General features: G+C 38.8%; 1 protein-coding gene and 1 pseudogene across 1 annotated transcript; both read right to left on the minus strand.

The window, feature by feature from the left end:
• Nucleotides 1-9461: 9461 nt before the first annotated feature.
• On the minus strand, nt 9462-10589 carry LOC125353687 (enhancer of rudimentary homolog). The gene is made up of 2 exons (XM_048349351.1): nt 10554-10589; nt 9462-9773 (listed from the first exon to the last, which is right to left on the minus strand). The coding sequence occupies exons 1-2, from the start codon at nt 10587-10589 to the stop codon at nt 9462-9464; spliced, it is 348 nt and encodes a 115-aa protein (XP_048205308.1).
• Nucleotides 10590-10826: 237 nt separating this feature from the next.
• Nucleotides 10827-11817, minus strand: LOC125352288 (annotated as a pseudogene).
• Nucleotides 11818-25684: the final 13867 nt, after the last annotated feature.

Here is a 25684-nt window from a genome sequence, read left to right on the forward strand (position 1 = left end):
CTCCAGAAAATTAAGGTGCTTCCTTAAATTACTGAGTTGCTGTTTCTCCAGTTTGTTGATGTATGTACTCAGAGATATAAATTTTCCTCTGAGTACTGCCTTTGCTGTGTCCCAAATGAGCTGGTACTTTGTGCCCTCAACTTGGTTGAAGTCCATAAACATTTGAATTTCTGTTTTAATTTCTTCAATGATCCACTGATGGTTCAGCAGTGTGTTCTTTAGTCTCCATGAATTGTGGGATTTTCTGTGGTGGCTGAATGAGTTGAGCTCTAATTTTATTCCATTGTGGTCTGAAAGAATGCAGGGAATGATTTTGATACTTCTGAATTTGTACAGCTTTTCTTTGTGCCCTAAGATGTGATCTATTTTGGAGAATGTTCCGTGTGCTGCCGAAAAGAATGTGTATTCTGTCCTTGCTGGGTGGAATATTCTGTAGATGTCCATTAAGTCTAGTTGGTCTATGCAATTGTTTAGTTCTGTGGTTTCTTTGTTCAGTTTTTGGCGTGTTGATCTGTCCAGAGGTGATAGTGGAGTGTTAAAGTCCCCCACTATCATTGTGTTTGGGCTTATGAATGTTTTTAGAGCCAGTAGTGTTTGTTTGATGAAGTTGGGTGCTCCTGCATTTGGCGTGTAGATATTTAGGATGGTTATTTCTTCCTGTTGGAGAGATCCTTTTACTAGTATGTAGTAACCTTCTTTGTCTCTTCTTACCTTTTTTAATTTGAAGTCAATTTTGTCTGATACTAGGATTGCAACTCCAGCCTGCTTATGGGGGCCATTTGCTTGATAGATTTGTTTCCAGCCTTTCACTTTTAGAAGATGTTTACTTTTGCTGGATAGATGTGTCTCTTGGAGGCAGCAGAAAGATGGATCTTGATTTTTGATCCAACTTATGAGCCTATGTCGTTTGATTGGAGAATTAAGTCCATTAATGTTGACAGTTAGGATTGAGAGGTGATCGTTTGTTCCTTTCATTATCACTGTCTTGTTTAAAGCTGTGTCTTCCCATTTCTTGATCTAGTGTTTACTAATTAGGGTTCATTTCTCTGTCTGTGTTGGGATCCTGATTATTTTCCCTGTATAGTACATCTTTAAGGATTTTGTGTAAAGCTGGTTTGGTGGAGATATATTGTTTCAGTTTTTCCTTATTGTGGAAGACTTTTATTTGACCTTCGGCTATGAAGGAGAGTTTGGCGGGGTACAGAATTCTTGGTTGGTAGTTATTTTTATTTAGAGTTTGGTATACTTCATTCCAGGCTCTCCTTGCTTTCATGGTCTCTGCTGAGAAGTCTGGGGTAATTCTGATTGCTTTTCCTTTATATGTGATTGTTTTCTTTGCCCTAACAGCTTTGAGTATTTTTTCCTTGCACTCAGCTGAAGCTGTTTTGATCACAATGTTTCGGTGGGAAGTCCTATTCTGGTCTGGTCGATTTGGGGTTCTAAATGCTTCTTGTATCTGTATAGGCCTTTCCTTCTGGATATTTGGGAAGTTCTCAGCTAATATTCTGTTAAATAGGTTGCCTATCCCATTAACCTCTTTCTCCAAGTTTTCCTCAATACCTATTATCCTTAAATTGGGCTTCCTGATTGTGTCTTGAATCTCCTGTAGCGATCTGTTTTGTTGCTTGGACTGGATTTGTATTGATTTTTGATCTTTCTCCATAGAATCTAAGGAATCTTCAGCTCCTGAGATTCGATCCTCTGCTTCAGTTAGTCGGGACTGTAGGCTAACTACTTGATTTCGAATCTCTTTTCCTTCTGACTGGTCTTTCCTGATGTTTTCCATGTCATTTCTTAGGTCCTGTATGGCCTTCTTTACTTCATTAACTTCATTACTTTGGTTTTGAGTGTTGTCTCTCAAATCTTTAAGTTGGGTAGCTATCTTTTCATTTGACTCTTGAAGCTCACTTATCTTTCTATTTGTGGATGCCATGAAATTCTCCATTAATTTTTGCTTTGCCTCCTCACGCTCTAACATAATTGACTGAAGAGATTCAAACTTTTCATTTATCATGTTTATCAGTAAACTTTGTAGAGCATTTTGGGGGTTTTCTTCTATGTTTTTGATTGACTGCTCTGCTTCCTGCTTGTTTTGGGTGGGGGATAAGACTTCATTATTTGCCATCTTTCTTGTGTTTCTTCTGCCCATTTGAATTGGGAATGCCAGTCTACCAGCACCTGTGAGCACTGTTTAAGACCCAAAGCAGCCCTTACCAAGCACTGTTGTGTAAATCTTACAATTTCACAATTATAAACAGATAACTTGTATACCTGTCTATAAAGTTAGATTTGGTGTTCCTAAAGAATACAATTTCAATATAACATCTGATCCTGGGCCCTGTATTCAGTAGTTACTTATTTACTGTTACAACCTTATACGCAATTCTTATTTTTATATTAAGTTCTATTAGGACTGGCTTTCTCTATGAACCCCTTTGATTCACTCGTATTAAGCTGGGATATCCTCTATCCAATAACCAGGAGTCAATGGAACCTGGAGGTCCAGGCAGTAAGTCCGGAGGGTAAGTTGGAGGTAGTAAAGAGAATAGAGTAAAGTGTATTGGGGGCGGGGGGTGGTGATTTTGGTTTAGTTTCAGTGACGTGGAAGTGTGGAGAAGAGTAGAATCAGTAGAAAGAACATTCATAAAATGACAGACACTGGAGAGTTAGCAGAAAAGGGTGTAGGTGTTATTTATAGGAAAGTAATTTTTATAGGAAGAGGACGCAACGAGAGAAATGAAGTAAAAAAACTGGAAGACAGATATACAAAACAGAGAAAAATTATTTAACACGGAAGTATAAGTAAATAAAAAGGAAAATAACAGAAAAGGAACAAACCTAGCAAATAAACAAACACAAAAAAAAACTTGATAAAACAAACCAGTAAAAATGGAAAACAAACAAACAAAAAAACAAAACAAAACAAAAAACAGCCAATGATGTTTCAGGTGTGAAAAAATTAAAAAGAAAATTTAAAAGAAAAGTTAAAAAAAAAAAATGTTTGAAAAGAAAAAGAAACCAGTCTCTCGTTTCCCTGCAATGGACTGCAGTCTATTTTCCTGATTGGCTGGTTTGACTTGATTTCAGTTGGCAAGGGGTGGTTCTGTTCTGACTTTCTCCCCTGTTGGTGCAATCGTGGGTCTCTGAGGTTCGCACAGCTTGCAGGCAGGCCTTGGGCGTCCTCTGTCGATGGGGACGTGGGCAGTCACAGGAACTGTGGCTCCTCTGTCTGCTGCGGGGCCGCTGCCTTTGATGCCTGGACTTGACTAGACTGTGAACTCAGCAGAGCGTGGCGCCTCTAGCCTGTTTTGCTCCACTAAGAGTTGCTTGCCTGAGGGAGGCGGCCTCCTTGGCATAGGTAGCTATGGAATGCAGCTCCGTTTTGGGCTGGGAATTAGTTTCCTCTGTGACGGGACCGTTTAGCTGTCCCCGGAACTGTTTGTTCCTCCGTCTGTTGTTTCCGCGCCCCTGGTAGCTGCTCGCAGCTTTTGCTTTAAGTTTAGAAGTTCCGGCGGGCAGGGCGGGGCTTCTCTGGCTAGGCCCCGGACTCGCCTCCCACCAGGGCAGGGGGTGTTCTTCTGGGCGGAGCTGGTTCTCACTGATTCCGCCCCTCCTGCCCTTTTCAAAGATGGCTTTTTTGACTTCGCTTTCCCCAGGCCCGCTTCAGTTCCAGTCTGGTCTGACCCTATGCCAGTGGCAAAGATGGCGCTTTGCTCTGGCGGTGGGGACAGGGATCCCTTCCAGAAGCTGGACTGTGGGCACAAGCGGGAGTAATTTTTTTTTTTTTTTTTTGCGGGGTACTCACGCTGTCTCTGCGATGTCAGGTCCTCCGTGCTCGGCTGCCGTCTGGAATATTTCTCGCTTTAGCTGCGCGGAGTGCTGGGGGCTGTGCCCGGCACTGTGCCGGAGCCGGCTCTGGCGCGGCGGCGGGACCACAAGAAGGTTTTCATAAAGCTTTTACTCTTGTGAAAAAGAAGAGTTCATCTCTCTCACTATACATTAGATAAATCGATCCTTCTTTTTAGCATTTCTTTCCTCCCCATTTATTAAATCTTGAATCAAACTGGCACCCTAGCCAAGTTATGAAATAACCCTGATGCTCTACAGTGAGCCAATGGACAAAGAAAATGTTACCTACACACACACACAAATTTTACTCAGCCATTAGGAAGAATGATATGCAGTTTGTAGGGAAATGAATGGACCTAGAAAAAATTATATTAAGTAAAGTCTGTAGTATGTCAGGCTCTGAGACAAAGGATGCATATTCTGTTGTATACGTGGAGGTTAGATCTAAATTCTATGAATGTGTGTGTGTGTGTGTGTGTAAAGATGTACAGTATCATATGCATATATACACAAATGTATTAACTGAAGCATGCTATAAACAGGGGAAGATTTCAATAGTGTAACTCATGCATACTATCTTACAGTTTAATAAAATGAATACCAAGAGGTTGAAAATTGTTTTGTGTGTTTGGGAGTGGTTGAGGCCAAATGGAGAGAGGAAAAGTTGGCAAATATCATCATAATATTCAATATATATGTATATGCAAATACATATATGTGTGTAAACGTGTATATGTGTATATGATGATAAACTAGGGAAACAGAGGAAATGGGTGAGAGTAGGGAAATTGAAGAAGAATAAAAGGAGTAACATGTTAAAGGTTCATGATACTCACAAACTGAATATTTTAATTGAATATGAACAACAACAAACTGAATATGTTGAATTGAAACTGTACAACTACTTAAGGATAATTTTTCAAAAGGAGAAGGTCAATGAGAAGAAGGAGGAGGAGGAGGACAAGGAGAGGAAGGGGAGGAGGAAGAAAAGAGGAGGAGGGGGAGAATGAGGGGAGGAGGAGGAAGATGAGGAGGAAGAAGAAGAGGAAGCAGCAGCAGCAGTAGGTAGCTAAAGTCTACAATCCTAGCTACTTAGGAGGCTGGGATCTGAGGATCACATTTGGAAGCCAGCCCAGGCAGCAAAGTATACGAGATTTGATTCTCCAACAAACAACCAAAAAAGCTGAAATTAGAACTTTCAATCAAGTAGTAGAGTGCTAGCCTTGAGCAAAGCTCAAGAACAGCACTTAGGTCCTAAGTTCAAGCCCCTGGAATGGCATAAAAAAAAGTGGCCTTGTAATCAGTAGTTTACATACGAGAGCCAAAAATGTTCTAACAGTAGCCTGCGCATAAGTTTTTGTTTTTTGGTCAGGTACTGGCTGGCGGTAAGTGCATGCCAGTACTGTGGCTTAGACTTAGTAGAATGCACTTAAGTGTTTTGGGTTTTGTTTTTTTTTGCCAGGTACTGGCTGGTGGTAACTGCACACCAGTTCTGGGGCTTGGACTCAGGCCCTCACACTCTTGCTTGGCTTTTTTGATCAAACTGGTGCCCTGTCACTTGAGCCACAGCCCCAAATCTGGCTTTTGCTGATAAATTATAGAAAGAATACCACAGCCTTTTCTGCCTGGGTTTGCTTCAAATGGTGATCCTTCAGGTTTCAGCCTCCAGAGTCACTAGGAATTATAGTTGTGAGTCACAAATGCCATGCTCTAAGTACCCATCTTATACACACTTGTATTTACTTCCCTTTTACTGCCACTTCTCTTTGTAGTCAATACTTTTCCAACTAAAAACAATTCCGTTTTTAAAATGCTGATGTTGTTTATATAGTATTACTGGTATTAGGGTAAAATAAATTTATTTAGGATGACAGGTGTGAAGGTTTTCTGCTTTGAAATGTACCAACTGGCAACAATTGCATTCCATGAGAAGCCTATGCTAATAAAACATTCATACTCAAAGGAGAGGTTTAAATTGCAAATTTGGAAGAGCTTGAAGTAAGTAAATAGTATTTTGGGGAAAGAGGTGGTGAAACCAAGACATGTGTATGGAAGGTAAATGGAAGGAACATTGATATTTGTCTGGTGTGGTCTCTTTCCAGGAAGTGAAATCACTTCCATGTGATGGCTGGATCCCTCAGGGAATTCTGCTCCGCTCCTCACTTAGGGATGATTGAACCTTTCAGTTGCATGACAGTCTCATGGAAGACTAGTACAAAGAGCTAGGTCAGCTCCTAGAGCTCCTGACTCAATAGGACTAGGGTTTCTTTTTTTTTTTTTTTTTTTTTTTGGCCAGTCCTGGGGCTTGGACTCTGGGCCTGAGCACTGTCCCTGGCTTCTTTTTGCTCAAGGCTACCACTCTGCCACTTGAGCCACAGCGACACTTCTGGCCATTTTCTGTATATGTGGTGCTGGGGAATCGAACCCAGGGCCTCATGTATATGAGGCAGGCACTCTTGCCACTAGGCCATATCCCCAGCCCCAGGACTAGGGTTTGACCCATGAATTTGCATTTCTAGAAATTTCCCAGGGATTGCTTGTCCCTAGGAATACATCTTGAGAACAAATGCTGAAAGACAGCCTTATGAGTGATGGGCAGAGAAAAAGTAAATAATAGCAAGATTCTGGGTAATGAAATGAAGTCTAACAATATCCCATAGCTTTGAAATGTTGCTTTATTTCTAGAAAGGGCAAGCACAAGTGGTCAGTGCAAACATTTCTTACAGCCTCTGGAGATAATCCCCATTCCTTCCATTCCTGATGGAGGATAATTGCCTGTCTCCAAGGCTGTTGTTGCCATTACTGAGAGCAGAGCCCAGAGCTCATTTTCCCCAGTGGCTTCTGAGCCAAACAGCTGATCACTTTCCACTATCTGTGATGATGTCAGCGCTCTGTTCCATCACACCTGGCTGGAAGAATCTGATAATCTCCATGGGAAGGAACCTGAGGAAGGAAGAATTAAAAGTTTTGGCAGGTGAACCAAAGACCCTTTTGTTTCCTGGCTGAGGCTAGCTGACACTCTGGGGATTTCTGTCACTCTGTTACAGTTTTCTGCTTCTCTATTTTCATGGAAAAATACCAAAAACAACCATTAGTGATTTTCTGCGATGCTCCAAAGCATATGAGGTTTTAATGTGAGGCCCAGATTTGGCTAGGATGGGATGACCAACTCCTGATTTTGGCTGTAAGTCACCTAGAAGGGTTTGACATATTAATTACAGCACCTTCAGCGGCTGTGTGTAGACAGGTGCACACTTTAGTGGTGAATGACTCTTACCTGGAATATTTGGGAAGATTTTTTTTTAACCTGGTCTGAATGTATTCTCGGGAATGCTGTCCATGAGTGGAAATTTCAACCCCTCCAGGCTGGTGACTCAGTGTTTCTTACACTCTCAAACTTAAGGTACCAGTGAGATTTATAATGACAATGATTACAGCCCTATACCTGGGGTAGAGCTCACATAAGGATTGGAATTTTTGAGAAAAGTATTCTGTGTGAAAAAGATTTTTAAGCCAATCCTGTTTAGTTTAGGTCAGCTGTGGCAACAATAGGCTAGTCTTACTATCTGTTATTCTACCTCACTTGTTATTTATTAGATGTGTAGAGATGAGGAACAATGTATGCGCACACATGGATACACATACACTCACTAATCTCATACACTCATACACATCACTCACTAATCTCTTTAGGGAGAAGCGATAGGAGGTGTGTGTGTGTGTGTGTGTGTGTGTGTGTGTGTGTGTGTGTGTGTGTGTGTGGTATCGGTTCCAGGTGAACCCATGCTCTCTTGCTCTTACTTGGCTTTCTTGCTCATACCCAGTTCACTAAAAATTGAATCACACTTCTCGTATATCACTTGGATTTTAAATTAGAGATGGAGTCAGCCTCACAGACTTCTCCTTGGGCTGGTTTCAGTCCTCAATCCTCCCATTCTCAGCCCTGAGAGGGACCTGAGGGATGGAATCCTCTCCTGGAGCAAAGAAGCACTAGAGCTTGCTAAAAAGGCATAACTGCCTTCTTATAGGCATGAAAGGAGAGACATGTACCTTCTTGTCACTCCTTACCCATGACTTTGTTTTGCTTTGTCTCTAAGCAGAGTGTTGTTCAGCTAACCTTCTTGGGAAAAGAAGGAAATACAAGCCAAAAAGTGAGGAGTGTAAAGGAAGAGAAAAATGCTAATACTAGTTATGTCAATAAGATTTCTGGAATGGGAAATGGGGATCAGTGCTTCTGAGGCCTTTCTGAAGAATGGACAGAGTGCATCCCACAGATACCCCTCCAAAAAAAATGGATGCATAAGCATTTATTCATCTATTAGTTGGCCATCTGCCCTACAGACTGTCAGCTCCCTAGAATTCCTGGTTGTATCTTCTAGCTGACTGACTCTAGCTGACTGTCTGGAATGGAGCAAGATTTTCAAATTAGAATAGCTAGTGCAAAAGCCTCAAGGTGAGAAAGTTTTCAATATTACTGAAGAAGTTTACTGTGAGATGTACTCAGGTGCCCTTTCAGTCCACTGTTAGGACAATGCCCTCTGCCATTGTCTTCTGTTCAACGCAGCTACTGTCTGGATCATGTGTCTCAGCATTGGAAGGCACCAAGAGCAGAAGGTTGGACTCTCTCAGTTCCCCAGAAGGCATGGATGCACATTGCTGATGACTGGCTAAGGAGCAAAATTATGTCCTTTTGCCTCTATGCAGGAGAATTCTGTTATATAGTTTAAGTTACAGAGCTTTTCTCTACCCCTAATTAGGAAAAAGAATTGGAGTCTGTCCTTGATAGTCCTCTTTTTTCTATTCTATTACCTTTATTCCTTTACCTTTTGTTTCTGCAACATGTCATGTGCATTCAGGCCTTTAAATGACAGGAAACAAAATGGAAAACAAGCTCTGTGATAGGAAAGAGGGCCACAGGCAGAGGATGGAAAGACCTACTGGGTACTATTAACTCTTCTTTGTAACAGGACATTAATTTGTTTTAAACTCAGCAATAGACACATTTGTTTAACCTCAAGTAATGAACTAAGAAGTTGAGGAGCTCAAATCTGGAGTCTGTTTCAGAGCCATGTTTTGCAATTATAAGTTTAGTAATCTAATGCTAGCTTCCCATTCTTCTTAGTAAAAGAGAACAGAACTATTATGTTGTCAGTATAAAGATAAATATGTGAAATGTTATAGCCACATTGGAAAATAATGTATTAGGCTTGCTTTAAAAAAATATAACTAAAGAACATTTATTTACGTTGCACTAAGACTTTATCTGAATACATAAGTAAATTGTTTCCACCCCACCCCATCTTCAAGGATTAGTATTTGAATGTTATAAAGTAGATAGGAACAGTTTGAAGTACTGGAACCAACATTAACTGACAATGAACAACTTCCATATCTAAATCATCATAACAATGTTTAAGTAAAAAAAAATGAAAAGAAAAGAAAAAGGAAAAGATTCAATTGAAAAGATCCCCATATTTCATCTAATACAATCCATCTTGGTTAGAGTGTAACAAAATGGAAACAACATCGCTGTAATAAAAACTCCCACTATAGCACATTGTACACACCTGTGTTCCAAGCCCACCCCCTGTGCACTAATGCTTCCAACTCAATTATTTCCCGGCCTCTTGGGCCTGCCGATGAAGGAGCATGTAGATCTTTCCTTTGATCCAGTCTTTTTTATAAGGCTGGTATGTCTGCGTATCAGCTCGGTAAACAAGGCAGCTGAGATCTGCCAGGTCATCCATAAAATCAAACAACTGACTGATATCATACGTGATGGAGGTGCTGCTGGGATTCATTCTCTTCAGATGTTCTTCATACATTTTACAAATACCTTCCATGCATTCATTCACAGATTCATAGTCAGCACAAGTTCTGCCTGCTGACCTCTTGGTAGGGTGTACCAGAAAAATAGTGTGAGACTGGAACTTATTAAGGGCCAAAGTTACATCTGACAAACTTGTAGGAATTGTCTGTCCTTCTCTGTGAACCTGTCTGCAATTTTTACAGAAAACCTGCAAGGCAAGCTGGAGTAGCAATTAAACAATCATTTTGGTAGCCATAATTTACCTTTATCCAACTTAAAACAAATATTTAGGACAAGTCTTATTCCAAATCTCATATCTAGAAATCCATTTTTGATCTCTAAAGTCTTTTACCAACTTCTGCTGTAACACACTTTAGCTCTCAGGCTTCTCCTTTTCACTTCCAAATATCTCAGCTAGAAATGCATTCTTGATTTCTAAAGCCTTTTACTAACCTGGGCTTTAACACCTTCACTTCAGCCTTTATTTGCATCCAAAAAACTCTGAAGCCCAGGGGCACATTGCCTCGGGCTGCCTGTTTTAAAAATGCCTTTTTTTTCCCCTTCAGTCCCAGTTACTGCATGAAGACCTTTGAAGTCAAATGACAATTTTTCCTTAATGCAAGAATTACAATTACAAAAATAGAAATATTTATCCATTCAGCTTTCCAATAAATTAGTGAGAAACAGTCCATTCTGCCAATTTTTTTATATACAGAGAGTTAGTGAGAGTTGTTTACTTTTATCCCCATTAGTTTACTTTAAAATATTTGCCTGGTTATATGTAACTTAAGATAGAGTCTTACTATTACATCACAGTATACACATAAAATTCAGTACCTGAGACATTAAACTGATACCCAAAACAATTATAACAAAAGTACATTTAACAGTGTACACCAGAATTATAAACACGAGAATCCAGACTTAACATCTTTGCTTTTTCAGTACATCCAAATTGCAAAAGTGTAGAGAAATCAAATTATATCAGGTAAATAAACTTTTAGCCCTCCTTTAAGATTTTCTGTTTTTTTTCCCTTTAGAATTATTTTATTAAATCACAAATGTACAACAGCTTCTTAACTCTACACACACACTTAAATTTTTAAAGGAAAAATGTTATGTCTTATTACACCATGATCCTGGCTAATAGCTTTTCAAAACTTTAGAGAAAAATCTTAAAAAAAGGTTTCACATGTCACCTGAAACTTACAAATTTAACATTATCAAAGAAGGAATGCTTCTACACTCTTACTCTTTGCTACCACCAAAGTTTCCACTCTTCATTGGACCATAGTTACAAGGTTGCTGGTTGTAATTTCCAAAATCATTGTAATTTCCACTTCCATAATTTCCTCCTCCATAGCTGTCATACCACCTCTGTAGCCCTCACCCTGGTTGCCATATCCAGGTCCTACACCACCATATCCTCCTCTTCCTCCTCCATAACCAGGGCAACCTCCAAAATTGCCACCTCCAGGTCCTCCTCCATATCCATTATAGCCATCCCCAAATCCATGTCCACTTCCATATCCATCACCTCTTCCACTCCTAGAACTTTGGACCTCCTGCATCTCTTGTCTAGACAATGCCTTTCTTACTTCAGCATTATGACCATTGATAGTGTGGTATTTTTGCAACAAAATTTTATCCACAAGATCATGGTCATCAAAAGTAACAAAGCCAAAGCCTCTTTTCTTTCCAGACTGCCTATCAGTAATTATCTCAATGGTATCAATTTTTCCATATTCTTCAAAGTAATCTCTAAGGTGATGTTCCTCAGTATCTTCTTTAATTCCACAACAAACAGCTTCTTCACAGTCACATGAGCCCCTGGTTTTCCAGACTCCTCTCTTGCTACAGCACGTTTGGCTCAACCACTCTCCCATTAATTGAATGAGGCCTGGCAGCCATGGCAGCATCAACCTCAGCCATGGAAGAGAAAGTTACAAAACCAAATCCTCTTGGTCTTTTGCTTGCAGGATCCCTCATAACCACACAGTCTGTGAGCTTTCCCCATTGCTCGTAGTAGTTTCTCAAACTTTCTTCTGTGGTTTCAAAGCTTAAGCCACCAATAAAGAGTTTACGGAACTGTTCCTTTTCTCTCTCCATCGCGGACTCAGTCGCTTCAGCCGGATTTCCCGCAGCCGTGCGAGATGAGAGAGATCTCTGCTGAGGAACACGAACCGGACTCGTCCTGGCGCTGTAATGAGAACCGTAGCTGCACAGCAGAGAGTACCTCCGCACGGGAGCCGGCGCTGCTGCTACTTCCTTTAAGATTTTCCAATTTTAATCCATCCTAAGGGGAAGTTTTAGAAATATCAGCCAAATCATTCATTTTCACCACCAGGTTTCCAATTTTCCTCTGAAAAAAAGAGACAAAAGAAAGGCCTCCATTGGCCTATCTCCATCCTGCTTCTTACAGTTTGATGAACTGCCTTGGTGCCAGCTTGCTCTCTTCCACCATGAATAGACGCCCCCTATGGCTGTCTCACCACATGGACTCCCTCCAGGGCCTGTGCCACTATGTGGACTGGCTAAGCTGTACCTTTGCCAGATCACTCCTCACTCCTGAGGATAGGCACACAGGCCTGTCCTAAGTTTTCCTGTCTTTTTTTTCTCTCCATCTGACTAAGAAACCCAAGCAATTCTTTAATAGTGATAAGCAAACCTTTACATCCAAATTTCTGACATTTAGCCCCAAATTTTAACAGTGGAGGAACATAAATTTCAAGTTCCCATTGCCTTTTGCTAAATCAGATAACTTGATGACAGTGCAAACATCTTAATTCATTAAGATAACCACAATTTTTCAACTGCAAATTAAATAATACTTAGAAATATTTTTAACTATAGTTCCTCTTTTAAAACAATGCACTAATCCTTTAAAACATTTGGTAATACCCAAACTTGATGACTTTTGAGTTTAAACTTAAACTCACCCATTTTTATATCATACAGACAGTTTTAATCTTGAACATGTTCACACTCACACATGCACACACATACACATGTAAAAGATCTTAAAGCATGCAAAATAAATATCGGCTGTACATTTTTCAGTGGCAAGAGGTATTTATGCCAATATTACTCTTGCAATAACCATCCAAGACTTAAGACAGAACTTTTAGCAAATGACTTTAACATTCTCCAGCCTCATTTACCAGGGCTTGCTAGTTTTAGCAAGACATTTCTGCACACCAAGTACTTTACTGCTGAAGATAACTGGAAGGGGGTTCCCTGGACTAAGACTCAGCCCACCCTGTACTTGACTCTAGTCTCAGCTCAATTTTGACTGGAGCATTTTATAGATCAGTTGACTTTTAAATACCTTCAGTTGGAAGAAAATGGTTAAAGAAGCTGATCTCTCTTCCCCTCAGTCCTCCGGATTCTGGGAGACCTGGGGAGGCTGGAACTCGATACTGGTGGAGATCATGTGTCCCATGTCTTCCTGTAAAGTAAGTTAAATCACAACCCACATATCCCTTCACTATGAGGACCTTCAGAAGGGGGTCAAGGCATCATTGACAACCCCAGCCTTAGAGAGCTCTGCTGTGTCCAGCTTCTCTTTGTCTCAGGCCTACAGACTACACCTTCAGATTCAGACAGACCCACACAGATTGGCCCACAGATGTACAGACGGACTCACACGAATGGGCCCACTCAGATGTTGTGCTCCGCAGTGCACCTTTACAGATGGGGCCACTCAGATGGTCCCATAGCGTACCCCATGGGGCACTTTTACAGACAGGGCCACTCAGATATGCCTACTCAGACAGTTCTCTTTCCAGCACACTCTTACAGATGGGCTGACCCAGTAGGGACCACTCAGTGCTTTCCATAGCACTTTTACAGATGGGGAAACAGAAATGGACTCAAAGTGGTTGACCAAGCTCAGACCTACACACCTACACCTCCGGAAGTTTCTTTTCTTCACCTGGGTGTCTTCTCCAAAAAAGAACATGGTTAAGGACTCTTCCCCTCCAATGCACCACAAATGTAATGGCGTCTGAGGGAGGGGGTGATCCCCCATCCCTCCAAGATTTCACCACTCAGAGACAGTCTCAAATAAAAAGATGAATTTATTGGGGAAGTTCCAGATGGACTAGTCCCAGGTTTCAGAAAAACATATAACACAGAACAGGACAGTAAGACAGAGACTTACTTTCGGAGGATTTCCAAGTACCAACAAACCAATTCAGCTCCAATGGAGAGCTGAATTGGGACGCCATGGGGACGACAGACACAAGACTCAAACATATGGCATGGTGTCTAGGCTTGCTTTTAAGTTAAACAACATGAAGACATTTTATGAACTGCCATGGGGGGGGGGGGAGGGATGCGCGCGCACGTGCGTGTGTGTGTGTGCGTGCACGCGCAGGCATGTGCATACACATGTATGTGTCCAGGAGCTGCTTCTAAGCTTTAGTTTTGCTCAAGGCTATTTAGTGCTCTACCACCTGAGTCACAGCTACATTTACAGTTGTTTTGGTTTGGTTTTTGGTAGTTAATTGGAAATAAGCCTCTTACAGTCTTTCCTACCTAGGCTAGCTTTCAACCAGGGTCCTCAGATCTTAGCCTCCTGAGTAGCTAGAATTATAGGCATGAACCACTATGAGCATTGCTTTTTCAGTTAATTTTAAAAGCAAAGTTTTCTCATGAAAATACTTGATAACAAGATACTTGAGGAATCCACTGTATGAAATGTTTTGTCCATTGTTTTTCTTCAACATTTTAAAAATTAGAGTATATTAAGGAAAGGCTTTATTTGCAATGCACAGAGAGGTGGTAAAATATAGTGATTGGTAGCAATGACATAGATTTCTACAAAAAAGGTGTGACATTCTGACAATATTAATATTTTTTGTGAAATTGAATACAGTATGTTGAACCAAACTTCTCTGAAAAACCAATACATATATTTTACCTCTCCATTCTTTGACATTGGACACACAGAAAATCCTTCCTTGATGACCTTGTGGTTTGAAAGGCAAATGCATCTGCTGATGCACAATTTTTGACTTATCCAGAAATTATTGTTGAATTTGCTTTCACCCTCAAACTGATTATTAAAATACATTAGCATTTTGGATGTGTGCAGTGTATCTCAATTTGAACCAATATCAGCCCTCAAAGCAAGACTGTACCCAGACAGAAATACATATGGAAATGACTCAACAACTCCAGGAGTTTTTAAGTCAATGTACGCTGGGCAATCAGACTCACTTATTGTTCCCCCGAATGACCTGCTTAAAGGAAATTGAAGCCTTGTTAGAGTTGAGATAGCTGTACAACCCACATGCTCCAAGTAGTGATCACCTTCAAATTTAAGCACTTAATTTAAGAGCTCCAATAATTTTAAATTGCTATGTGGAGCAAAGAGTGACAGACTGTTACCAAAGTGCTCCGGTACTTTTAAACACTTCACTGTGGAATGTAATGTATTTCACTAGAAAGGTTCACAGCAAGTTGAAACACATTTCCAAATTAACACTGAAAAAATGAAAAGCAACGTAGCAACAAACTTTGGGTTGATTTTTTTCTTACTTTTCTTTTTATTTCCTCTAGCCAAAAGAATGAAGTAAATCTAGCCACTTGTGTTCCCTTTGTATTGAAAGCCTTGAGGATTTGTCAGCAGCTAAAAATAAGTTTTCTTTTTAAGTATGGCACCCCCTGGCATGGCAACACTTGGCAGTGGAAATGCTCTGTGCAGGGAATCATAGAGAAAGGCTCACAGAGCCAAAGGGAGAAAGACAGCTTACATTAATAGGGACTCCGCAAATCCCCACAAGATTTTTGAAACACCAGGGGAAATAGCTGAAACCTGGACTAGGAATAAAATCTGGATGGTTCAGGGAGCTAGAGGCTGTGTCAACTTGTGCTTTTGTGTCCAGACACCCTTTTCCTGTTTGAATTCTGGGCAGGCAGAGTCTTATGCTCAAATACCAGGTAAGTCTTTTGTCTCCCCTGGTGGGCCTCACCTGCAAGGAGGCTAAGTTTTCTGAGGCTCTGTATTCTGGGCCGATTTTTCCCTTTTCTTCCTCTTTTTGCCACTTTCTCTCCCCTTTGTCCCTGATGTGGCAATCTGTAACTCTTCTGTATATCTAAATAGCCAAGTTAGGACTCCATATTGTTCCCCCTCTCACCTCTTCCCTTCAGACATTTATCTCTATTCATCCAACTGGACAATATTCTTCCACTTTCTAAGTCTGATTTTTTTTATAATTAGATTCCTAATCAAAAGAACATTTTTTAAATGTTTCTTTGGGTGTGGATCACTACACTTAATATGATTTTTTCCAAGTCCTTCCATTTTCTTACAAATGGGGCAGTGTCATTCCTTCCTCATAGGGAATAGCTAGTACATGATTAGGCTAGTCATGGTAGAAGATCAAAATACCTCAATAGCTACACCCATATGATCATATAAGATGATGCCAAGTGAAATGAACTCCATGTTTCAGAAACAAGAGTTATACCACTGTTGCAATTATTTTCAACATGCCATGTGAAACTGTACCTTTATTTATTTTTCTTGCCTGTTTGTTTGTTCGATTGTTTTGTTTAGCTTTGTTTCTCTTGTATTCCCTTCCTGTGGTTGTAAACCCGCTACCACTATATCTCATCCGAATACCCTGGATATTGTTTATAAAGGTATTAGAACTGGGGAAGTGAAAGGGAATATCAAACTTGAGAGACAAAGGACAAAAAGACAAACCATTCCAAAAGCAATACTTACAAAACCATTTGGTGTAAACCAACTGCACAACTCTTGGGAGGAGAGGGGAAGGAGGAGGGAGGAGGGGGTAAATGAGGGAGGAGGTAACAAATTGAACACAAAATGTACTCACCGCCTTACATATGAATCTGTAACCACTCTGTACCACACTTTGGCAATAAAGAAAAAAAAGTTTAATTAAAAGAGAAAAATTTTAAACAAGTTTATTTCTATGTACTTATACTAAATGTTTTTGGGTGTACATCTTAGTGTTTTTGAAAACAATATATAGATCCAAGTAACTATCACTGTATCAAGAGTATGAGAAAGACACTCAATCGAATGACAGTTTACAAGATCTGGTGTCTGTTTGATGGCAGGCATGCTCTTCAAGATTACAACAATTTTATTATATCTTGTGACTGAGAGTTATTCTTCCTAATTTCTCACTGATCTGGGCAATATAGTGTTTACATTCTCTCTCCATTGTCAAGTACATTACATTACTTTCCATTGAGTAATTCAAATGCATAAACTGCTTGAGTTTGGTTGAATTTTAGAGGCAGACTTTTGCCTGTCTTGATGACTACCCCATCCCCATTGTTCTGCTACAACTAGCAGAATTTTGGGCTTTCTGGCACACATGCAGTTTCTACACATTTTCTCATTTTATTGCTGTCTAATCTTCCCCTTGCTAAACAGCACAATCCCCTTTTAATCAGTCAGGCTTTCAATGCTTGAACCTTGGGATATTTTCAAGTCTCTTTGCAAGCAAGGTACTCGTAATTTCCCGTTCAGAAAGAAGTGCCTTGTCATGAAAAATGGACCACCATTGACTTTATTTCTAACCATTTGTTAGTAAAATGCTCCTGTGTGGACAGTTTCACTGATGTAGGCCAAGGAAAGCACGGGTCTGCCTTTTGTCATTGCAGAAGTTCTGTTCTTGATTCTTCATAAATTGTTATATAATAATCTCCACAAAATATCCTGTTTTGAGATTGAGGGGGTCCTTGAATTTTCCAAGAGTCTGAACACACACACACACACACACACACACACACACACTTTCTCTCTCTCTCACACTAGAGAGAGAGAGAGAGAGACTATCCTAGAGACTATTAGAAGAGCCTGAAATAGCTTCCTACTGTGAATGAGGTTTGTATTTAAGCTAAATATTATATACTTTCCAGGTGCCAGTGACTCACACATATAACACTAGCAACTTAGGAGTCTGAGATCTGAGAATCCCAGTTCAAAGCCATCTCAGGCAAGAAAGCCCATGAGACTCTTACTTCCAACATATCACAGAAAATGCCTGAAGTGCAGCTGTAGATCAAGAGATAGACCTCCAGCATTGAGCCAAAAAGCTCAGGGACAGTGCACAGGCCCTGAGTTCAACCCCCAGAGCACACACATGTGTGCACATGCACGCTCATGCACACGCGTGCACACACACACTTGTGATTATTTTTTATTTTATCACATTTACATCTTACTCTTCTGAATTGGATCTTGAACTCAGTATCTCACTTTTGTTTAATTTTTATACTCAAGGTTGGCACTCTACCACTTGAGCTACATCTCTATCTTAGCATTTCCCCCCCCCCCCCTGGATAATTGGACATGGAGTTTTGCAGATTTTTCTGTTTGAGTCATCTTAAAAATGTGTCATTCCTTTCTGCAGGTTCATGATTTCTACCTTCAGGCTGCAAGGAGGCAAGAAATGCTCCAGAAGAGGGCTTTCCTCTCAGGGCTATGTGCTGTGTGTATGTGGGGGAGAAAGTATGTGTGGGAGAGAGAAATAGAGAGAGAGGGAGAGAGAGGTATAAGGTCAAATAAATATGAGAAAAAATTTTATTTTTTTTAAAGATGTCAGATTTAAAATTTTGTACATAAATTTTATTGCCCTGAAATGATGCCCTAAGTTGTCTTTTTGATATTTTTTATTAAAGCCATTTAACATCAAAAGCAGTAACAAAACAGGGCTGACTTCATCCTGGTGATAAACTCACATGGCTCTCACTGTTCTATAATCTAAACATAAGGGGTATTGTATGGGCTTGGTGATTTGTAATTGTGCGGAAGAAGCATTTGCTAGCTGTGTTTTTTGTTTTTTGTTTTGTTTTGTTTTTGGCCTTGTTCAGTAGTATACTTGATTATATGCAGCAGTACCACTAATCTACAAGGAAAGAGATAGTTTGAAAAGGATTTTTTTTTTCAAAACCAGGCAACAATCACTAATCAAGATGCAAGTGCTTCATGAGTTGAGACCCTTGGACTCTGTAAGTGGTGTCAGGAGCTTATACTTTTGTGAATTTAACTGCCATTCAACAATGAGATGTTACCATTTTTTAGCAACAAGAGCAACAATTTGTTACACCAACTGGAATTTTCTCCCCAGTTCATGAACAGATATACCCTCTCCTCAGAAATTGGCTCAATTCTGCACCTTCCTGTACAGTAATCTAAGAAATATTGACAATGAAGTGCCCTGGTCTCACAAATCTTTAATGTTTTATAGTCTTGCACCTTTAAGTGCCTATAGAATTTTCCACCTATGGGCTGATGGAGGACAATTGAAGTTTTCTCTCTGCTTTTACATTTATAAAGCAGCTTTATTTTCCATTATGTAAGTCTATATGACTGGCCACATGGATGCTTTAACACTGAAATATTTAACCTTTCATCTTATTTACTATATTTAAGTGGTCGTCGGAAGGGGTTTCAATTAAAAGAATCAATATATAAATTAATGCTTCTTTTTAAATCTAATTTTATTGTTAAGGTGATATACAGAGGGTTTACAGTTACATAGGTAAGGTAGTGAGTACATTTCTTGTCAAACTTGTTACCATCCCCCTCATTTTTCTCCTACCATCCCTCCTTCCCAATTCTGCACCACCCCCCAAGTTGTACAGTTTACAACATATTGTCTTGCGAGGATCACTCTTGTAATTGGTTGTCCCTTTGTACTTTGTCTCACCATTTTGATGTTTCCCTTCACCTCCCTAATTCAGATAAACATATATAAAATTAATGCTTCTTGATCAATGCCACCTATTCTATTGTTCTCTTCCATATTTCTCAACCATATGTGAAACCTCATTATATGGTTCTATTTTCACCTGTGTACATTAAATATAAAAACTCTTTATTCATCTTTTCTCTCCATTCATGTGCCCCTGTGATAGTTAATCTTGATTTTCAACTTGATTTGATTGAAAAGCACTGAATTGTGTGTCCACTAGGGCATTGCATATTTTTCTGGATTGAGCATCTATTGGGTTCTATACTTTTCTCAGCATGTAGTCAGCCCTTGGTGGAATACTCAGCTTGCAATTGTGTAAGCCAATCTAATAAATCCAGTTTTATATCATACACACGTGTGTGTGTTCTATTGGTTTTCTATTGTTTATACTCCTCTAGAAAACAATAATATAGCCATCATTTAAATTGCTGTGGTTGTTTAGGTAACCACCATGCTTTCATTTTCTGTTCCTTTGGCCTAGGGCTGAGTTTCATAAAACATAAATCTGGGTTCTGACAAATCTTCACATTTTTCATTCTCAACTACAATATAAAATCTTTTGGCATTTCAATATAAGATAACTAACTGACCAATGGGAACCATCCCATTGTGAAGGCCAAAGGAAAAAGTTTTGTGAGTTAGACAAGGCTGGTGGGACACTAAGCTTTGAAGCTGGTCGGTGGAGTCGTCAGTTTCCATGAAGCATTGTAGGTAATCTTCTCATCTTTTATAGTTAACAAGTGTCCTTCATCTTCTGACTGATATATGTGGCAAAACATGGCACTTGACAGTAGAATTTCACCTAGTTAGACCAAATTTTGAGACATGCCTGTACTTCAATTAGCTATCCATCACTATAATGTCAATTAATGCAGACTTTGGTCATTGCTTGTTTGTAATATCTTCCTTAATAAAAAAAAAAACATTCATGTAAAAACCGATCTGAAAGTCTAATGCTTGGTGAACTCTTGAGCACTTCAGAGGAACACAGTTTGAACTGATGGTCAAAGGCCAGGGTTATGTTCTCTTGAAAACAATGCTGAGCAGCTGTGGAAACTGGTCAAGTCCTATAATCCCTCTGTAAAGACCAGGCATTTCCAGAGGAGGCAGGAGTGTGAAATTGGGCAGAGTTTGGGCAATTATTCACTGTCTGTGCTCTGGCCACTGTGTGAGCCCATGCTACTCACCATATTGGGAGGGCATCAGCATCTCTGGGAGTTGTTTAGAATCACAGATTAAGGTTCTGTCCCAAATTGACTGATCACAAGATGATATCTTCTGATAACACCCAGGAAACATATAAGCACATTAGAGTTTAAGGCACATTGATTAATTTCATGGTACTCAAATGTGATCCAAGATGAGCAACCTCCTTATCTAACAGCTGGATAGTTAAGGGCTCTCTCAAACCTACTGAGTCAGAATCAGGAGATGGGTACCAAGAACCAGTGGCCTAATAATGTCTACAGGTGATACTGATGCACTACTGATCTAATCTATTTTAGCCTCAATTACTCTTTCATCTCTAATTTAATTGAAGTCAAAGGTTTAAGGATAACAAAATACATACATACAGAATGTTATACAGTAGGATATAATGACTATATATTATAATATGTAGATATCAATAATCACATCTATAATGTGTACATTATATATCTATTGTATATAAAGGGTACAGTGAAGAATAATAAATTGTAAATGACTCAATTGCTGATGGTCCATACTAGTACAGCACTTTAGCTTTTAAGCCAATAGATGGTAGCATCTCTAGATAACTGAGCAAAATGAATTTATTGGGAAAACATGGCATAGGTATTGAATAACACTAAAAAATAAGAAATAAAAATATCCAGCATTTTGAAAAAATAATTAGCAGGGAAGCTTCCAGGGTCTGGGAGTTGTAGATGCAGTGGTATGAGCTGAAAATGCTTCTCTACTGCAGGTCTGAGCATACCCCAGTGCCCTTGGCCCTCTTCTCTAAAGAGCTAAGTTTCTGATAAAGAAACTTGCTTGAGTAATTGGAAAGACAAAGCATCTGCATTGCTTTGTGTAGTAGGGATAGAGGAGTTTCCAAAGGAATCTGCTACTACCAAGAAATTGGGCAAGCAGGTAAACAGAGGATACTTACATACAATTCCAGCTCTACTATTCTGCATTCAGCATTTTGCATGAACTTTAGAGCTGGCACATTCATGGGAACAGCATAGTGAAAGATAAGTGACAGTACTTTGGGGAAATCTGGCTAGTCACTTCCATTCAGAGACTTAGGATGTTTCATTGATCCAAACTTAAATAGTTTCTCCTTGAATGATAAATGATTTGTTCATGCCTCACAACTGATGTACCACACAGAACCACCACGTATACAATTGTCTTACATGTCTCCCCTGTTCACTCATTAAGAAAACCAGGCAGTATAAAGCAGAGCCTAGAGGAATTACTTGATAGGCTTCTTTCTGTTCCTTCCACAGTTTTATGAATGATTATGAAGACATATGAAATTTGCCTGATTCTACCAGTAAATCACAAAAGTAACACTTTTGCATGTGGGATCTTCCCATGACATGTGTCAGTCAGTGCCACAGAAACAGGAGATGATAGTGGTAGTTCTGTGAGGCAAGTCTGGAACAAACAAATGTTTACTTATTGACTACTCATGTGTGGGAAGAATTGCTTCTGAGAAACTTTGGCATTGATTATGATGACACCTTGAGAGTAATGTAGTACTTCCTAATGTGTTCTAACCACAGCACAAAAATCCTAGCCTAACTCCAGAGGCCAGGGTCATAGTGCCCACCTTCCCATCAATAGATCTGTCCAGCCAGAACTATCAACTCACTTTGTTATATATGTTCAGCACCTGGTGTTTCTTACCTGATCACTTAAAATAGATACATCAATGATTGTTTTACAGCACTGTATGTAAAATAGAGTGGACTAGAGCCAACATAGCATGTACTGATGAAAAAATTGAGTGACTAGTTATAGATGTAAAATAGTGCAGAGTTGTTGAGCTCAGAATCAGAGATTTGTTTGGCCCATACAAGGAAGGCTTGTGAAGTGCTCTGTTGAGCAGAACAGATACAGTGACTTCATTTTAAATGAAAAAGGTTTAATTCCAATGTTTTTTTTAGGAAAAATGGAAGGCTGTAGTCTAGAATGATTGTAAAACTGCCCTTGAAAAATCTGTTAAATTTCAAATTAAGTTCAGGATCTACAGTTTTGTATGTATACTTACATAGCAATACAATTATATATATATATATATAGTTACAATATGTATATATGAAATCTACATTATATTTTGTAAGCAATGTTAAGAGAAAATGTGTACTATACATTGTATATTATGTGTACTATATGTTATATAACTAGCAAATAATTTCCCATTTGTATAATACACAAATAAGATTATACCTATATAAATATAAATAATACCTATTAACATTTATTTTTATAATGCATGACATGTTATGTATATTATATTTCTATTATACATATGGCTTGGGTGAGTTTATATATATTTGTATATACCATCTATGTTTGGATACATATTCAAATTTAAATTTTACAGAATTTTAATTATGTAATGTATTTGGGTTTGAGGAAATATGGCATATGTGATTAGTTTCTCTCCACAGGCTTCCTTTTCTTTCTTTTTTTTTTTTTGTGGAACTGGGACTTGAACTCAGGGGCTTGCTCTCATTAAGCACAACTTGAGCCATGCTTCCAGATTTGGATTTCATCTTGTCACCATAGCCAAAGCATAGTCTGCACTCTGACCTGCCTACTGGCTTTTCTACCCCACGCAATGGATTTGAGACATGTAGAAATAAAGTACATAGATTTGTGCCTTTTGGTGCTAGTACGGGGACTTGAACTCATGGTCCTAAATTCATGCGTGGCTTTTTTACTTAAGACTATAATGCCCTTCCAGTGGTTAGCTGGAGATAAGTGTTTCACACACTTTTCTGCCTGGGTTTACTTCAAATTGATCTTTAGATTTCAGCCTCCTGAGCAACTAGGCTCACAGACATGAGCCATTACTGTCCTGTTTTAATTCCACTTCTTTATGATGTTAGGTTTTTTTTAGAGCAGAAAAGAAATAGCAAATAAATTGTTAGTGTACTAGAAATATCTTCAAGTATACTTGACTGGTACTAAACAATAATTGTTTAGTATAAAGCCAGGGATAAACTGAATTTTCCTACAAAATAATTGATATTGTACATCCTCATAATTTATTTATTCTTATTTTTAGCCATCAAAAATATGATCACAAAAATAAATATTTTAAGCCAGGGAAGAAATATTGTAAATGACTTAGCTGTATGCTTTTGTCTGTATGCAAAAATGTGTGTGACTTTAATGATGTCAAATATTATGTAAATTGACAGTTATCATTGCTAAATATCCCTTTCCCTACAAACTCCTATTTGCTTTTGCTTTTTATAAGAACTGTTTTTCAAAATGTGTCGAATTCCTTCCTCCCCACACTCGTGTCCTCTGTTTAACTTATGACATTTTGTGCCTTCTTTTTGCATTGTGATTACAAACCTAAAGAAATTTCAAAGTAAATTTCTTCCCAGCTTTCCTGTAGTAGGTATTTATTTTTCTATTTGCTGTATTTCTTTTGTTTTGCTTTAGTGTGTTCTTCACTGATTATGAAGAACTGAAATTGGATTTTGAGTGTGTTTCTTAGAATCCAACTTATTATATTAGACTCATAAAGGCCTTGCATTTGGTTGTCAAAAAATAATTTTGGAAACAAAAACTCTTGTTTAGAAATATAGAAAGGCAAATGGTGTTTTAAATGAAGTTAACTTCTTGATTTTCCCTGTACCCTATCTTAAAGAGAATTCTAAGGCAACTGTTGACAGTGGAATTAATGTCTTCTAACATTTTTAAGTATGCATAATATCTTTGTTATAGCTGCCGTCTCTTAATTGTCACTTCAGATGGTTTAGAATGACAGAATAAGATAGAACACAAGAGTTTGTATGGAATAAGAGTAGGGTTCATATCAGCTATTAAAAATTCTAATGACATAAAAGCCAATTATTGTGGATTCAGGTGGTTATTTTGAGTGTACTTAGGTATGTGACAGCCAAGGTAAACATTTCAACTCCAGACAGCCCCATTAATTAATTACTACTCAGGATTCTAAAGCTTGCTTAGGTGCTTCAGGAGCCATATGGAATACTTAAAAGATGTGCACTCTAGTAAGTCAGGACAAAGTAGAACTTCAAACTTTTGTTTCATGTACTTATTTCACACTGACGTCCAGTAAAAGCTCTGACTTCAAAGTATTTTACCCCAACTCTATTTTGTCCTCTACAAAACTTCTACATAGGAAAAAATATGTAACAACTTAAAAATTAAACATAGAAGTCTGCAGAGGGCAGCCTTTCCACAATTTCTTGGACTTGAGTTTCACTAAAACACATATTACACTGTTCAGTTGTGTGTGTCTCTCTGTGTGTACGTGTGAGTGCATGCACTCACTCCTGATGAAATGCTTGTGAATTCTTTAGCATACTGTGATTTTGAGACCTAATCTATTAAAAGTAGCATTCTTTTAATATTATTTTGTTGATATTTTTCTTATCTTTAAGTAGTTGTACAAAGGAGTTTCCATTCAACAAAGAAGTTTATGAAGACAGTGTCTTGATCAACATTCTCACCCATCCTTTTCAACCCATCCCTTACTTTTCTGAATTTCTTAGGATATGAATTGAATGTATTTTTTTTTTGCCATTTAACAAAGCAGTTAACTTATACAATGTTTCTTGATCTGGGTCACCCCTTTCAACATTTTCAACCCTTTCCCATCTACTACTGCTGTTATTTTTCCTTAATTTTGTGGTATATACTATGACTTCTTGATTTCATTCTCCCTTCTACCCTCTTCATTTGTCTACCTCTTTGTTATTGTTTCCTTTCCCTGCACACTCCCCCCCCCCCCCCCCCGCAAAGACCCATTTCCTGCATTTCCTGTTGCTTATTTTGTTGGGCCTTGACATAGTCTTTCTAAACAATTATACTATTTAACTCTCTATAGAATCTATTCTTTACCTTATATTCCTCCACATTTATTTCAAATTATATAGTTAAGATGTTTTCCATTTTAAGGATTAGGAACGCTTTAGTTTGATGGAGAGAAAAATGAAATTTTTTTTTGTTTCGATTTTTACTTCATTACTTTTATGGCTCACAAGAAGGATCAATTACATGTACATTTTCAAGAATAATCATCAAAATACTTTCTATGACATTTCAT

This window comes from Perognathus longimembris, chromosome 6 (genome assembly GCF_023159225.1).
Source record: "Perognathus longimembris pacificus isolate PPM17 chromosome 6, ASM2315922v1, whole genome shotgun sequence".
Taxonomy (NCBI): domain Eukaryota; kingdom Metazoa; phylum Chordata; class Mammalia; order Rodentia; family Heteromyidae; genus Perognathus; species Perognathus longimembris.